We start from the raw sequence: 18063 nt of genomic DNA, 5'->3' as shown, positions 1-18063 counted from the left end.
CTGTTATCATGGTCGTTGTAGGAGTGAGTAAAAGCTTTTAAAGGTTTGGTGTGATAAATACTTAATGATGTTTAAAATTCATTTAAAGATCATAAATATCATCAGAATGTCTTAATTGTATAGTGTATTATAAATTATAATGCAAATTACCGTTTAACCAGACTGCTTTAAAGATGCCAATTAATATTGTTAGACAGTTCTGTTTAAGTTGTGACATCAATTATTCCTCTCCGGCAATATGTTAGCTCCTTGTATATTAGGAGCCCTCGCCCCTCCTTCCACAACGGCCGTAGCAATATAACCTTAACATTACAAAATATGAGTCAAGGATTAGTGTACGCCGTAGGGATAATTTATAATATTGTATATCCTAACCCGGCCCATTTTACACAAAAGGCATGACGGTTGACGTTACATTATAATATATCCTTTAGATAATAGCTTATTGAGCCTGGGTAGTGGGTTACAAGCTTGGTTGGTGCTAAGTAATTATAAAAACTGCAATTATTAATACAGCTCATTAAGTAAGGTAACACGGTTATTTAACTCCAGTCAACTTTGTTCATGCTTTGTTCAAAGGACTGTGGATATGGAGTTCCTGTCATGATAGCGTTACACACAAGATCATTGTAGTTTTAAAATCCGCTTGATTTGGTCTAAACCCAACAGTGTGAGGACAGTGTTTGGAGCAGTGCTCAGTGTTGTAACAGGTATTGTGTGAGATGCACATAATAATAGTATCCCCGTGTAGTACCGAACATGACAGGACATGACATTAGGCTTAATATCGGGATGGTTATACCATTCTCCACTCACCCGTACAGCTGAATCAATAGTATTTTTGACACCAGTGTTACTGGTTACATTGTCACATGACTCATACACAATACTCTGTTGTATGCCCACAATATTAATGCTGTATTGTATATCATAACCAAACACAATCTCGATTCTGGGCAGTTGGAGCAAATGATTGACCTAAAATGGTTAAAATTTTTGTGATACCCTTACACGTATAATAACTAGAGGAAATAGTTCAATCCCATTATTATTAAAGCGGTGGCAGTTATTAGCATGAGCACTCAGTTGGAAGACACACTCTTGTCCTGTTTAAACATTTAGGAACTTATTTAGGTCATGGTAAGAGCTTAAGCTTTAATTTGCAGGATAAAAACCCACAAGTTTGTTGTCCATTCATGATGTCCAAACAGTATTATGTGCAAATTAAAGCCAAATAATCTCTAACTAAACAATAATAATCCACTTTCACAGCTGTTGATAAAATCAACCACTTTTTGAATCCGTTTTATTAATTTCCTTACTGGACGGCATTTGTTACAAATCTCACTTTTGTTTCTTACTTACTTTGGTAGTTTGCACTTGTATGTATTAGATGTATAATTATACACTACCACAAGCAAATCTGCTGAATACAATTAACTGGTGAAGCAGTAATACTAATGGTGGTGAAACAGTAATGGTGGTGAAGCAGTAATGGTGGTGAAGCAGTAATGGTGGTGAAGCAGTAATGGTGGTGAAGCAGTAATGGTGGTGAAGCAGTAATGGTGGTGAAGCAGTATTGGTGGTGAAGCAGTATTGGTGGTGAAGCAGTATTGGTGGTGAAGCAGTAATGGTGATGAAGCAGTAATGGTGGTGAAGCAGTAATGGTGGTGAAGCAGTAATGGTGGTGAAGCAGTAATGGTGGTGAAGCAGTAATGGTGGTGAAGCAGTATTGGTGGTGAAGCAGTATTGGCGGTGAAGCAGTAATGGTGATGAAGCAGTATTGGTGGTGAAGCAGTATTGGTGGTGAAGCAGTATTTGTAGTGAAGCAGCATTTGTAGTGAAGCAGTAATGGTGGTGACGTTTCCTGCAGAAATTGTGCTAAGTGCTGTGTTATATAATACTGGATATATACAACTGTACAGGGCCCTGTGTACTAAATTAAGTGTACCATGTGCTCTAGATACATTCTAGATATTACATTTACCGGTATACACCACACTGCACCTCCTGGTTGTGGCCCACTATTATAATACTGCCAATAATTCCTGATATATCCCCGGCAGCTACCACGCAATGTATTGATGAGGGCTTGTACGTCTAATTAATATATCAGCTCTCTCTAGCTCTCTCCCTCTCCCTCTCTCCCTCTCCCTCTCTCTCTCTCTCTATCTCTCTCTCTCTCCCTCTCCCTCTCTCCCTCTCCCTCTCTCTCTCACTCTATCTCTGGGTTGTGTTCTAGCAGAGAATGTACAGATTATAGAGGTGTTGGTGTAATTACTTGGGAGAGAGCGTGTTTACCTGGCTTCACTGTCGTATCTGTTCCACAAGACCTACAACTCGCTGTGTACTGTGTGAGTGTGCGTATGTGGCCTAACTTCGCGGCTTCTAGCTGTGAGAAGTAGCTTTATAAGTAATTAGGAATGATAATGATAAATACCCGCCATCTAGCAGCATGTTTATCAAAACTAATGCCACTAAAGATACAATATTTCCAAGACCAGATCTTTCGTCTTCCGTCTTTTGTCTCGGGGATTGAGATCCATTATAGAATATACATAACCTCGCCCAGATCACGTAGAATACCAAGCTAATTCTAATGAATGAACGTGTGTCTCCAACTTGAATTAGTTGGTCTGCCTACACTCTTAAGGAAGGGTCAATTCAACCTCATGTACTGAGAGCTGAATAATCTATTGGTCATTAGATCTAGCTCTCTCAATGAGTTGGGTGAATTTTTACCTTGAGAAGCTGCATAATCAGCTATTCATGACATGTTTAGTGTTTGTGCATTGTGTTCGCATCTGGATGCCCCATTACCGAGTGATTATGTGACTAGACTCCTTTCTCTCATCCAAACTTCCCATGCTTCCCTTACTTCTTCCTCGCCATACAATTAGTACATGTGGTTGATTTTTGGATGCAAATAGTTGGAGAAGCTTCGCCGAATCACCAGAGTTTCCATAAATATCTACATCGGAATGGTATCCCTATCAAAAGACGTTTAATATGTGCCGGATACTCTGAGATTGAGAACATCTCATGAACTGATGTCAAGCCTTTGACCCCACCTCCAACAACAACGCGAACGTTATAATCTATTTCTGACTGAGCAAAGTTTTCAAATATGAAGATATAACGTCATGTTTAACGTAAAACTGCTGATCGGTCTGTTTTATGGGTGTTCAGTGGGCGTGCAGTGGCCAGTGGGCGTACGCGTGGGGCACCGGGCAATTAGAGGTGGGGCAATTAGAGGTAGGGAAATTAGCGCCACGCTGTCTGGATAAGCACCGGTAATCCTCCAAATTATCCCTAAAAGAGGCCGATCTACTGACTAAGATTACGAAAACTCGTGTTTCCTCATGTGTAGAAAAATGTCTGATCCTCGCTTGAAGAGATACTATCGGATGTCAGCTAATGGGCCCGGCGAAACGACAGATGGGCAAAAATTTCATGAAACTAATGCTCAGAACTCAATCATTTCTCTTCGATATTGATGCATCTTCAAGTTGGAGAGAAAGTTAGGTTTCATGGTTCCTGCCAGACTAAATATCTGTCCTTAAATATTTCCTTCGAGGTGATTTGTTTTCTTGCTCAAGCAGTTCATCGAAATCCATAATTTACGTTAAGTTAATATAACTGTATTATATAAATATATAATTGTCTAATCTAACTTTCGAATTGGATTGGTTAAACCTTTACACCTTTTAAAACATTAAAAACGGGTAATTGATTGCCTTATCATCAGATTATTGGTGCTTAATTAAAATAACGGCACGAAGTTGCCCATTACGTGTTGGATCACTATTCCTTCTCACTACTCAGTAGCATTTTGCATAATATATTAATCTGGATAATTTCCACGCTGGTACAATTACAACTTAACTGAGAAATTCTAACAGTTACTTTCTAGAAGAAAGTTTTCCCACATCAATGATTGTGTTTGAGATTTTAATCATTGAAGTGAGTCACAAGTTCACACACCCTGCACTTCTAAACCTAACTGAATTCTGCATTAGCTATCCGTACTCCCCTTCCTAAACGATTTACGTATTACGGACTCCACCGCGGCAATGCCTCCCGGCTCCCACGACGTCTTTAACATGTCTGAGCGTGTCTCATTCCTACTTCTTTAAAAACACGTCAGGAACTAAAAATTTCTGCAGTTATCGCCCTTCAAACCTGTAATCATGAAAAAGAGTCAATGGCCAGCCACACTAAACCGTAAACGGAAGCGGCAAAATGTGGAAAAAGAAATTAGGAATGTATAATTAGTCTCTGTCACGTCTCACATTATCCATTTTTCACACAAGCAGTCGTAAGCCGTGAGCTGTATTATATGATAACCGCTTTTTGTTCTTGCGAAATGTTTCTAACCTGTAACACCCTTCAAACTGAAAGCAGCTTATAAACAACTGCTCACTTGCAGTTAGTCGTTCTCTGAGATTCACTCCTTAAATCCCACCGTTTTACTATAAAAACTCGGTTAGAAGCGCACCGGTATAAACTCTATATATCTACACCACATTGGTGAGGCAAAGTGCCAAAAGTGGTTCCTCATGATTCTAAACTTCATTGCTCACGAAACATACAATATGATCTCATTATATATTATGGAGGACGGAGGTCTGGAGGGTGTGCTTGATGATTGATCATGCTATTTTCTGCAAGAAACCATTACTGCGACTTCAACCATCTCTTTTCATATTGGGCCTGGCAAGATTGGCCTTGTACAATGTACATACTCTGCGAAATACAAACCAGGGGCTCTTTGTCCGGGTTATTGTCCAACAAGGATCCTCCTCCTACTCCTCTCCCAAATAACGTCTCTTTTGTGCTCCTCACAATAGAACACCCCTCTTCTTCTCCCCTCCTCTTTCTAATTACACTGCTCTCCACTAGCCTGGTGTTGGATCTGAATATTGCAAACTCTCTTTAATGGCAACAACACCCCTTCCCAGTTCCCATCTCTCTCTCTCTCCCTTCCCATCTCTCTCTCCTTCCCCTCCCCTCCCCTCCCCTCCCCTCCCCTCCCCTCCCTTCCCCTCCCCTCCCCTCCCCTCCCCTCCCCTCCCCTCCCCTCTCTCTCTCTCTCTCTCTCTCTCTCTCCTCTCTCTCTCTCTCTCTCTCTCTCTCTCTCTCTCTCTCTCTCTCTCTCTCTCTCTCTCTCTCTCTCTCTCTCTCTCTCTCTCTCTCTCTCTCCTCTCTCTCTCTCTCTCTCTCTCTCTCTCTCTCTCTCTCTCTCTCTCTCTCTCTCTCTCTCTCCTTACTTGGTTTCTTTGTTGTGTGCTGTAAAGGAAGGGTATTGGGGAGCTGTTGACCATGTGTAATATGTGTAATGGTATGTGTGATTATGTGTGTACTGTGTCGAATGTTTTGTAACAGTGATCAGAGTGTGTGTAAAATACTATAACCCCGCGCGCCGCGCCCTCTGAAGCACATTATGTCGTGTAAAAGAGCATGGTATTACTACAGAGTACAGACTAGATGTGGATTCAAGTTATAGATTTGGATACAGGTAAGGAGGTTAACCATATTTGTCACACGTGACACAGACTCTGGTAGCTTTTAATTGGACAATTGCTGCTACGTGTATCACCAGTATCCATTGTGTTTACCATCTAGGTGCTGGGTATGCATTATATGTGTGTAAACACTGCACTTCTTTTCGCAGCACACCTGTCAAACAATACAGTGTACTGTGGACACGTACCGCAGAGAGAAGGGTAATGAAATGTTTTAGACATGAAATGAACCAGAACTTTGCCGCATCTACAAGTTAAAATGTCATGTTAATGTGTGCCCAGTTTTAAAAACACGTTGTGATATAATGTGATTATGGGAGGAGAAAAGAATGTATCTGATAAAATTGCCACAAAACATGCCAGCAGCCCTAGTCTGGACATTGTCCTAATTTTTATCCTTCTGACTTTGTAGGGCTTATTAAAATAATGTGCAGAATGGACTGACCATGCAAGATAGATGGCAGCATTTTTGGATCCATTATTCCAAACATATTCAAATTGCGATGCCAAACCTATTGCAACATACTTTTGAAACTTGCATTCCATACCTTTTTACTTCTCATGAATTGAACACAGAGCCAATTATAGAACCATGTCCTGTTGCTGACGACTGGGTAAAGAGTTCTGTAATTCAGTTTATATGCTGTTACATCATTAGTTAAAGAACCAAGAGTTGCTCTCTCTCTCTCTCTCTCTCTCTCTCTCTCTCTCTCTCTCTCTCTCTCTCTCTCTCTCTCTCTCTCTCTCTCTCTCTCTCTCTCTCCCTCTCTCTCTCTCTCTCTCTCTCTCTCTCTCTCTCTCTCTCTCTCTCTCTCTGTAACTAAGGAGTGTATTTTAATGGTGTTAAACACTGAATTCCCGATCCTGTCTATTTCTTGACATATATTTTCTAACCGAGCTGGATAGTGGATATTCTGCGCTTGCTCAATATTCCTACTGCCTCCCCTGCCTCATCAATTTACATACTCCGTACGCCAATGTTATAAATACTTGTGAGGAAACATCTTCATTAAAAATTTAAACAAAGTCCTGGGAATTTCTCTCTTATAACGATCATTTCACAATCTTGTGAATGTTTCTTTAAAAAGAAGGGATACTGTTGAAGTTAGCATTGTCTGTAAGTTATTTGTAAAGCTTCCCCCGCCAGTAAGACTTCTTTTTTAAATATGCGGTTGAAGCGTCTTATTGCGAAGAAACTCACTGTCTGAATTAATTCCCGTGAATTATGTTTTCAAGATTTCCCCTCTGAGGTGCTGACATGTACAATGTACCATTTTTGTGGAAGGTCTAGTATGAAAAAAGGGGATATTCGAGCTTTTCAGTTAGAATTAAAACAAGTCCTTCATATTATGGAGCCAGGATGTGGATTGTGGAATGGCTGTACCGGGTTAAAGCACTTCCATCCCAATACATTATTACATAAAAATACTCAAATTATTTGTTATAATATAGTAGTGTTGAAAGTATTAAAATATGTGATGGGAGGCCTACTTGCCCTGTAGAATGTAAGGCCGTTGGGGACCCGGGGGAACAAGATATTCAAAATATGTTGAGCCATGGGGAAAGCGTACAATGGTATCTAGACTTGTAGCAACTAGGTAATTAGAATAGGGCCGGTAAATATCAAGACAGTACTACTCATTGAGGTATTTGGAATAATGGAATATTTGACCTGTAAATGACCGGGTCTCTCGTTCAACCTTGCTTTGTTGCTTACGGCTTCCTATTGTTTTATGAACGACATCATTCATGAATCATAGTGTTTTACGTTGAATTAAACCTTGATGGTTTTCAAATTTTTCAGATTTTATGTCACTATCTATATCGGCACTTAAAATCTATTAAATTTATTGACAGGTTTGAATACAGGTAGGGAGTTAACCAAATTTGTCATACGTGACAAATATTTTACGTCAACCTCATAATATTTTCTGAAAAGCTGCTAACATCGATTTGATTTGAGGTAATTTGCTGTAAACATGAGGTCCCCAACAGGGCCATAAAGCACAGTAACCAGGGCCACTGCACTTGGAAGGCTGTGCTTCATTACACGTCGCGTTCCTACTATTTACCAAGGATCCAATACATATAAAGTGTTCAATGAAACTGTGTCTCACTATCACATAACCAGTGTTTTCATTACATGATTGATTGCTTGCCGCAAGGCTGGACAGATTGGCATCACCGGCCTTAGAAAGCACAGTATCACATGTTCATTGTTATCTAGGTTTCACATTGTTATGGACCATCTACAAGTTATTTATTGATTTTTATGTCTGTTATAAAGGCGAGTTAACACATATTTTAGAAGTGTGAGCTCCTTAGCTTAAGAAGCCAGTTCTTACAGAGTCACGATGTTAGGAAAATGTAACATATTCTCTCATACCTTATCGGACATAATTGTCACAGACAAGTTTTTCACGGACATAATTATTCACGGACATAATTATTCACATTTCACGCTCATGACCGCCCAAATATTTCCAAAAAATTGTGAACATTTTTGGTGATTTTTTTAAAGTGTTTTACTCTTTTTCTGAACTCTAGAATGTGACTGAGGAGTGATTATATTTGTCCTAGTATACCAATAAACTAAATCTAATAATATAGTAATCGGCTACACACATATCTACGCATATGTATGGACGCACACACTAAAATTAATGGAAATAATTACCGGACTTTGTTATTTACAGAAATTGCCACAGAAATTATTTTCACGGACATAATTATTCATTCCAAGGTCTTTCAGCGTGAAAGTAATTCCCGTGACTATTATGTCCGATAAGGTAAAAGAAAACATAAAACCCGGGAAAATTATTCAGAAATTAACTTTTTTTAACTTTCAATGAATTATGATTATTTGCTCGACTGATGGACTCAATAAAATTTGACTCAATAAATGGTAAACCGAAATATAAAACTTTAGATTTTATACGTTGAAAGAATACTTACAAAATAAGAGAATTAATTTCGTAATACAACGAAGTTTATTTAAACGTTGCCCAATATTATTCACATTTCATTAACTAACTTTCGTGACACGATGTACAAATTTACAGAGTTGAGATATCATTGTCTTTTATGAGCCTCTTGACGACAATGTAGTTCCATAATTACATTAACTTGTCTGAATTATAATTTCATTAAAATCGGGATATATCAATATTTATGTACGGAGATTAAAAGGTTGTGAGTTGTGACCCACATGCACAATGAGACCTATAAAATTTGTCTATAATAAAGTCTGAGGAATTGTAAGGCCACACTCATAAACTGAGAGTTTCAGTTTAACACTCCCGGGATAGTTTTTAAACACCTTGTTGAGATGGGAACAAATTCTCAGCTGTTAACAACTCTTCATCACCTGGAGTAATAAGTTAACACTGATTCTCAGAGACGCTACAATCCTCTCAAATTAGACGTAATATGTAATAATTCACAAAACCATGTTAAAACACAAACTTGGATAGTCTATAAAAAGTAACTCTAGACCTCACAAGTTTTCCACCCACGACGAAAACCTCACAGATTATCTTGGCGGGCCGAGTGATGATACAATTATTCGAACCAGTTTATAAATAACTGCTGGTTTTAAATCTCGCTCATAAGCTGGCTCTGCAGTGACGTGTGCGCCTTATCATTTGACATTCTCATCTCATATTTATTAGCATTAGACCTGGGGGGCAAGATCGATCTTACAAAACCTGACATTTCACGCAAGTGACGTTAATGAACGAAGTATTTCAATCATTATAGATAACGTGTGCGCATGTTGTATTGTAGTCATTATTATTACTAAATGTTGCGGTAAACGAAATATTTACACATTATTTTATTACATTGACTAAACAGCTTCCTGCACAGAAGCACTGCAGCCTAGCTGTAACTTTTTTTTAGAAAGAATTTAGCAGTGGATATTATGTGTGTACATCAGGGGACTGTAAAATTTAAGCATTCTATTTATATACTCCTTTATAATATAAGATAATCACGTCACATTATAATGTAGGTATTCTCCTAAAATTCAAAGAATTATTTTACGAAGTATCTATTACGGGTATCGGCCTTACAAAATGACACGAAAAAGGAGATGGCTCTGAAATGCACAAAAATGAGTTTTGTTCATGTTTTATTATCCAGATAGGTAGTTCAACAGGTATATTTTTCTTCCCGGGGGTTGATTTGATTGAAAAACCGTAAATTTTGCGATAAAAATTGTCATCTTTGAAATCTTCCAAAAAAACATGCCTTACAAAATGACAATTTCGTCACGGCAGTCATTTTTAAACAGCAGCCTATAGAAATTTGATTTCACCTAGGACAGTTAGATAAATATAATAGATTGAAGATTAGAATAGCTTTTACAGGAAAAAGGATGATTAAAAAAAGTTGGGCAATTTCGCGTGAGATAGTGCCTTACAAAATGACAACCCAAAACGGCATCACTTCAAATCCGATTTGGGAAAAAGTTTCATTATTCTTTCACGTGTCTTACTGTTAGATATATATGTTGTTTATATTATACCAGTTCTGTTTTTACCAGAATATATAAAAAAAGGAACATTTTTTATACTTTGAAAAAATTTTAAAAATGTCATTTTGTGAGGCGTAAAAATCATTTTTTGTTTTCATACTTGAACACAGTATTTGGTTATATTTGATATTTTCTATGACTGGATAGATCACTTCTCAGTGTTTAGTTAACGTTTGACATGTTTTAGGAGTTGTTATTACTCTCTGCTTTCACAAAATAGAAGCTTTATTTTGTTGAGTTTTGAAATCAGAGTTTGAAATCAAAGAGTTTGAAATCAAAGTTTTGATATCAGAACTGCACTTTTTTAATGCTACTTGATTGTTAACTGTCAGATTATGATTATTTTAACTCCTTCTTGTATTGAATGTTTCTGATCCATTTTAGATGATGAAAGTAATTCAATCTGAAACATTGTCATTTTGTAAGGCTTTTCGGTGTCATTTTGTGAGGCATTTTGATCAAAATTGATGATCAAACAAACACATTTAGGCTCATCATAAGCTTACTGGGTTTAAGAATACCAATAATTAGGCAAGGGGCATCCAATATAAATATGCCATCTTTGTATCATAAAATAAAACTGTCATTTTGTGAGGCATAACACTGTCATTTTGTGAGGCTAGGTCATTTTTTTGTCATTTCTTCTACCAAAGTCAGTAAATCAGTTTTTTTATTTGACCAAAGTAGTCTTTGATTGACATAAGTCATGGGAGTACCTGGTTTTCTGGGGTTAAATTCTAAACTTTGGTCTCCATTCTGGGTAACAGTTAGGCGGGGCAATGACTGAACAGCAAAAACGTCCATATTTATGTAAGAAATATAGATTCTATGTCATTATCATTCCTTGGGAAGTGTTAATTAATGCTTTTTCTTTCATACAGTAAAAGGAATAGAGTTCAATGTATAGGGAACCTAAGCTACAGCATGGTCTATGTGGGCTGTCATTTTGTGAGGCCTGTCATTTTGTAAGGCCGATACCCGTATATATATATATTATTCAATTATTATTATTATTTATAGCACTTGAGTGGTATATCTTACAAAAGGGCTGTTTCAGCGAATAGAGTTTCATGAGAACAGCTGTTAATATAAGATAACCCCGTGACAGCAAAATAATGATGAATTGCGTTCTGTGAGCCGTGCTACTCTGCTTATTAATAGAGATCAGAGATGTAGAGATTAGTGCAAAGTACAAAGGTCACTCAGCTGCAGCACAATAGAGCTTGACATCGTCACAAACTTTCTAATCGAATTTGTGGGCAATTATTTACGTCACAACATCTTAGTACGGTATTTTACTTGTAATTCTCAATGAACATGTCTTGTATCGGGATCAATATGCATAGCCCGCCACCAATTAGCCTTAACTAATGACGTGAGCATTAATTTGAGCCATTTCCACCAATCACTGAAGTTTGGAGTCATTAAAATGAGGCGAACGATAAATTTTCTTGGATTCGCATGATCGTGTATATTGAATACATGACAGTAGGCACTCCTATTCCAATGGAACTCTAGCTGCGTTTGAAATATAAGCCTATTCCTGTAAAATTGTTGCTTCAATATTAAAGCTCTTTAATCGTATATTTATTTTTCACCCGTTGATTTATTTCTTCCGAAGTTTTGATTTAAAGGACCAATGCATTTAAATTTTAACAATGCTTTTGAATTAGAGAAGCCAGTAAATTAAGTTTACAAAATTAAGAAGCAAAAAAATGTATACTTTTTTGCTCTTTTCCTTTAATTTCTGTATCTTTAATTAATTGTTGCAGTATTTTAATGCAAAGCAGACGTTTTAGGGTGTGAAATGTAATATTTTGTAAGTGGCGGCAACTGCACGACCTATTCTGTGTGGGGTCTACTAAAGTGCATCGCCGTCAGCTAGGCTATACTGCGGCGCCTACTGGCTTCACTACCGTTAGCGCTTGGCTTGATATCAATGGCTAGCTAGATCTAGCTGGTCGGCATGTCCAACATTTTGTGCTTCAGTAGTTACTAGTCAGTACTTAATTCTCATTATTATCTCAACCATGTGAAACTGTAAGGTTGTAAAAAAAGTCCTACAGGATAATCGTTTTCAAGTCACATAAATTTCCTGGTATAACTCCACTTATTTCTTTTTTGACGATGGACGGGCTTTTTTAAATAGATGTAAAACGCGCGCGCTGATTTCTGTATATTCGCAGCGCACGCGCAGCTAGCTCAGGTATACCGGTAGCCACTAAATAATTTTTTAATTTTGTATCAATTTAAATACTATGAAGAATGTCCCGTCATATTAATCCGTTTAGCAATAGAAAAAAAAATTTCCACCTCGACCAGTGTTTAAATAAAACAAATATTTTAATAAAACAAATATTTATTTTTACGGCACAATCAAACAATATCAATAATAAATAAATCAGGGGAGGTTTGAAGAGGTTTCAAGTGCCGAAGGCCACTGCTTATCTTTAGGATTTGAGAGTGACCTGTGCTTGAAACCCCCTCAACCATCCACTACGTCAATATACTTATTATACAAATATAGAAAAATATAATAATCTAAAATTACTTATTGGTTTAGTTTGGTGACAAAGGAGAGCCCAGTTGAGTTTTAGTTTAGCTTTAGGTTTTGAATCACAGTTTAAAAGGTTAGCCATGTTTCATGGCAGAGAGAGATATCATGTGTGCATAGTCGTACCGGATGTAGAGTTTGAGATATAATATAGATTAGTTACCGAGATGTATTAGGGTCATCTCGATTTTGGAGGGATAGCAAGTGCTTTTTAAGGTTAGATTTAATAACACCTGACGAAGCTGATAAGTCTGAATTCTTGGAAGAACCCGGGATTATTATCCCATCTACATTAGCTGTTGAACCTATTGAACCTATGTTGTGTTGTAACGAATAAAAAACATTACTACACTAACCATGATTATAGCTCAATAGCTGCACGTTGTTTTCTTTTGATTTCCTTATAAATTGAGTTGCAATACGCGGATTTCCATGGAGTTGTAACAAGCTATTGAATCGAATCTGTTCTCTGTTAAACGTATTATTCATTAAGAGATCCGGTCACGTACTTCATATCCGAGCTTCACGGAGTTCACCGGTCACAACAATCAGCTCACAATCTAACAATTTTCAGAGTTTATATGTGCACTGTCCGTGACGTCGAGAGGAAAGCTTGAGGATAAACTGAGATGGGCTTTCAGCATGTACGATCTTGACGGAAATGGGTACATCTCCAGAAATGTAAGAAGTTCAAATTTTCCAGAATTGTACCTGAGATGATGTGATTACAATTTATGTTCATTTATATTTGACCCTTCAATTCCTGTAGTGCAGTATGCACCATTCACTGCAGCAGACTATATTTTATTTTTAATGTGAACAGGGTTATGGGAAGGTTGGGATACCAACGAAAGATTGGGATACCAACGAAACATACTGCACACTTATGGCTTAGCAACAGATATCTCATTGCATAGGTCATTTAACTCGTAATCTAATTTCAGGAAATGTTAGAAATAGTGTGTGCTATCTATAAAATGGTGGGAACTGTGATGAAGATGCCTGAAGACGAATCAACACCTGAGAAAAGGGTTGACAAGATTTTCAAACAAATGGACAGGTAAGGACGATATATTTAACGGCTTTTAGTTTATGATGTTACTCAAAATTCTTCTATATGAACGTATCATTGAACGCTGATATTAATTTATTATGACAATTTAAGGCCATTTAACGCCATTTTAAAAACAGGTGGAAGACTTTGAACCGTTTCTGAGATATAGTTCTGCTCATTTGAGGCCCTCTGTATATGTTACAAAGACCCTTGAAAAATAGGTCTCCAGAATTCTTAGCATTCCACAAAATGTGTCTTGAAAATGAACATCGCCTAAGTTTACATAGAGCTTTCCATATCCAGGAACAATGATGGTTTAGTTGATTTCACGGAATTTTTGATTGGTGCCAATGCAGATAATGAAATAATTATGAGGTAGTTATAAACTGTTTCGGGTGATACTTGAAGTCGCTAGATTGGACGTGTGTAGCTCTCTAACAACAATGTTTCTTGTTGGAGAGTGTATTTTTCGTGGCTGTTTCCTGGTTGACACACTTCTGGCAGCATGAGCTCTGATCGCATGATAACACGTGGCAGCTAACCTCACTCATCGTGATCTCACCGTAAAAACGAGTTTTAACTTTTGCAACCTGCGCAATATTATGTTAGCGTGAAGTTCAGAGGAATTAACCTCGAATTCTGTATGTATATCGTTCCATTTCGTATACATATATAATTTCGTTCCATTTCGTATGTAATGTTTGATGTAGTGTCCACAGCAGCTGTTGTTAACAGCGTCTGGTGTAGTTAATTAAAACAAATATCTCTCGTTTAAGCTCAATAATATTCTCCCGTTTATCAAAGTTAGGTTGTTATTATGTTTTGTTGTCTCAAGAATGAAAGAATTCACGGGAATTTCAAATTCAAAACCGTTCCGTGGCACGGTTATACGATCGGGCGTACGACTGTCATTTGCCGTAATAGTTTCTGTGTTCGAATATAATGATAGAATTTCAAGATAAAGTGTAGCATATTTTGTAATACTGATAACAGATTCGTAAGTGTAACATTTGAACTGAGGTTCTTAATTAATCATCAAGAAAAAAAACGCCCGTCCTCTTCTATTTCTGTCTCTTAGTAAATCCCTGATAAACGTGCTAACTTCTAGTGGACATGATTTCAAACTACTCATTCTGAATTTGAAACCCTGATGATCCTAAATTTCGATCCTCATCCGATCCTCTCATCCTGTCCGCATTTCACAGGAACCTTGACGGCAAATTGTCGCTAGCCGAGTTCGTGGAGGGAGCCAAGAGCGACCCCAGTATCGTAAGATTACTACAGTGTGACTCTGTTGGTGGATCTGCTGAGGCGTCAAACTAGCGAGAGGTAACGTTATTATACTATTACTATATTAATATGTACACTATACTGATACACTATTGCATGCAGTTTTACCATTTGTCATATCTTAATACTATTTTTTCCAGTATATTTAATACTAATATTTTAACATTCAATAGTACTATTTTCATAATTTGATTCTAATATTGTCACCGATTGTAAGCCATAATCTTTCACCGGCTATTGGAAATGATATTGATGAGAGTTGAAAGCTATGTAGTTAGTAGACTAATAATCTTCCACCGGAGGAGTTGTCATCAAGCCAAAATGTTCAACCTCTCATTTACAAGGCTTAATTACAATATTGCTACATTGGTCCATACTCCATATTATACTAGTACAGTGTGGCCCAAAAGTAACTGCCCACACGCAACCCTTTAATAAATCACGTAATTCTTCTTAGAATTGCACAGAAATTTCAGAGATTATAGATATTGGTCAAACTTAGATTTCCTGAAAGTTTCGTAAAATTTAATTAATTACAGTGGGTGTGGCACGCCACTACCTCTTTTTCACTATTTCACCATGAAGTGAGAACGCTTTCAGCTATGAACTTCAAAGTTTCTAGACACATTTGATTTGATAATTGAAGTGCTTTCCCAAAATTTCAAGTTGATCGTTCACAATTTAACCGAGTTATGACTCTTTTAAGATATTGCAGATACGTGAACTTGGCACTTAATCAGTCATTCCGTTACCCAATCAGTAATCTCATCGGGAGCTATTCGCTAGCGAGCAACATTGAGCCTCATTAGGCGGTAACGAGCATGTTTGTGGATGACGATATGATCACTTTGAGTTAATACTGATAGTGATAGTGACGTTCCTTAAAACCGCGCTTCGGTTGCTGTCCTATAAGTGAAGATATCACTGATTGAGTGCTGGATCACGTATCTGTAAGATCTTAAAAGGGTCATAACTCGGTTAAATTGTGAACAACCAACTTGAAATTTTGGGAACGCACTTCAATTATCAAATCAAATGTGTCTAGAAACTTTGAAGTTAATAGCTGAAAGCGTTATCACTTTATGGTGATATAGTGAAAAGGAGGTAGTGGCGTGCCACACCCACTGTAATTAACTAAATTTAACGAAACTTTCAGGAAATCTAAGTTTGACCAATATCTATAATCTCTGAGATTTCTGTGCAATTCTAAGAAGAATTACGTGATTTATTAAAGGGTTGCATGTGGGCAGTTACTTTTGGACCACCTTGTAATCTGTATATATAATACTTCATTATCAAGGGGAACATTTTGTGGTCAACCAATCTTATGGAAGATGATGAGTCCACCATGGGAATTAGCCACCAGTAAACATTAGCCATTTCTGAACCCAAATATTAATTGCAATACAATTCTCGGACAGAAAAATCGAGCCTAAAATGAGAGTTGATATGTATTTTTGAGAGCAACCGGTGGTAAATTTAAGTTGGGAGAGCAATTTACGTGATAGGCAATGTTATTATAATGGAGCTGTCATTATGTATTTCTCTAGGGTTAAATGTTCAAGTTAAGTAATTTAGTAACCGATATTTAAGTGGCCAATGTTTTAGTGAGCAACATTTTTGCGACCAATACAATGTATTAGTAACGATAGTAACCATATCTTGTCCTCAGGTATCGTAAAGAGGTGCATACCCTCAAATATAAAGTTATTTGGTTGCCATGGTCTTCGGATGGCCGCTGCTATGGAATTACGGACAGTTTCATCTCAAGTTTTTACTATCTACAAACTATACATTATATATTACGAATATGTAATCTACATATATAATTCTTAGTGTAATCTTTAGTGGTTGTCAGGAAAATCTTAGAATTTTCTGTGACATGTATATCTCTAGTCTCTGATGAAGAGCGCTTCTGCGATTGTGGGTTTATCTTCTCCTACTTTAGCTAATCTTGAGCTTAAGATGAAATTTTTGTCGACCGTTTTTTTTTTCGAAAGCCTCAAAATTTCAAGGCATGTTTGATTGTGGTGTGGAATTTGCTATATATGAGATTATTTAATACTTTAAGTTAACGTAATTATTATAGGAATCCCAAATATTACTCGTTGAATTTCGATTCCGTCGTCCACTAATGACTGTAAAACGTCTGATATAAGGGGATGCGATGAATATTAATGGTTGATGACAAATTGTAATAATTGATTGGCTCTAAGAGTGAGATTTGTCATGTTCGTGGATGATCAAAATACCTCAAAAAATGCGACAAAGTAACCCTTTATTAAATAGATTTATTTGAATTTAACGTTTATCATTTATAGTGTTATTTTGGTAGCGTTAATGTCTACTCTATTTTGTAATGATGCTAATATCTGATATCAGTTACTCCCTAATTATTGACTCACTCATAGCATTTGTAATTATCACCATGTACTGGCATTACTCCATTTTCAGATCATGCATATACTCAAGTAAATATATTGCCGACTTGAATTTTAAACTTAAAATCACACTTTGATTCTCTCTGTGACTCATAATAGAGCTCCTTAACAGTAACACCTTGGTTTTAACATCCAGAATTGTTCCCATCTCTCCATGACTCATGCTAGAAAGTTCGTTTAATTGTTGCTTTGTGAATCTACTTAGTAAGACTTGTGTCAATTGTAAATATTAAACAACTATCAAGCGAACAGTTATTCGGGTGTTTTCATTGTTTTGTAATATAATTATTATCCCCGTCTAGGCTTCTATATTCGTCATCCTGCAGCTGCCTAGCTGCTGCGTGACCGTCGTGCTCAACATGCAACATTGTCCCACGACGCCAATCTGCCAAGGACCAGTTTAGGCTATTATGTTCATAAACATAGAGAAACAATAGAGATTCGGCGGAATGACAGGCTGAGCGCGGCCCAGTAAGGACCCAGTGTGCGCTACTTAGGGGTCGTTCACATATTACGTAATCAATTTTTCACCCCTCCACCTTCCCCCTCCATAATCAGTTTTACACATAGCCACATGGCGTTAACATATGACGTCAGCAGCCGAGGGGGAGGGGGTTTGAAAATGCTGACCGAGGGCCGGGGAGCTAGGGGGGTCTGAGCTT

The 18063-nt window shown here is 37.3% G+C and overlaps 1 protein-coding gene across 1 annotated transcript in view; it reads left to right on the top strand.

The window, feature by feature from the left end:
• LOC134824072 (neurocalcin homolog) overlaps positions 1-17656 on the top strand; it is an 85536-nt gene extending 67880 nt beyond the window's left edge. Inside the window, exons 4-7 of the mRNA XM_063835778.1 lie at positions 13191-13297; positions 13561-13676; positions 14876-14999; positions 16633-17656. Coding sequence (XP_063691848.1) covers positions 13191-13297; positions 13561-13676; positions 14876-14993 — 341 coding nt within the window. The 3' untranslated portion in view covers positions 14994-14999; positions 16633-17656. The remainder of the gene's footprint in view (positions 1-13190; positions 13298-13560; positions 13677-14875; positions 15000-16632) is intronic.
• The last annotated feature ends 407 nt before the right edge of the window (positions 17657-18063 follow it).

Source organism: Bolinopsis microptera, chromosome 1, assembly GCF_026151205.1.
Source record: "Bolinopsis microptera isolate Bmic1 chromosome 1, MBARI_Bmic_1.0, whole genome shotgun sequence".
Lineage (NCBI taxonomy): Eukaryota > Metazoa > Ctenophora > Tentaculata > Lobata > Bolinopsidae > Bolinopsis > Bolinopsis microptera.
Note: the sequence above shows the minus strand (reverse complement) of the source record. Positions and strands in the feature narration are given on the sequence as shown.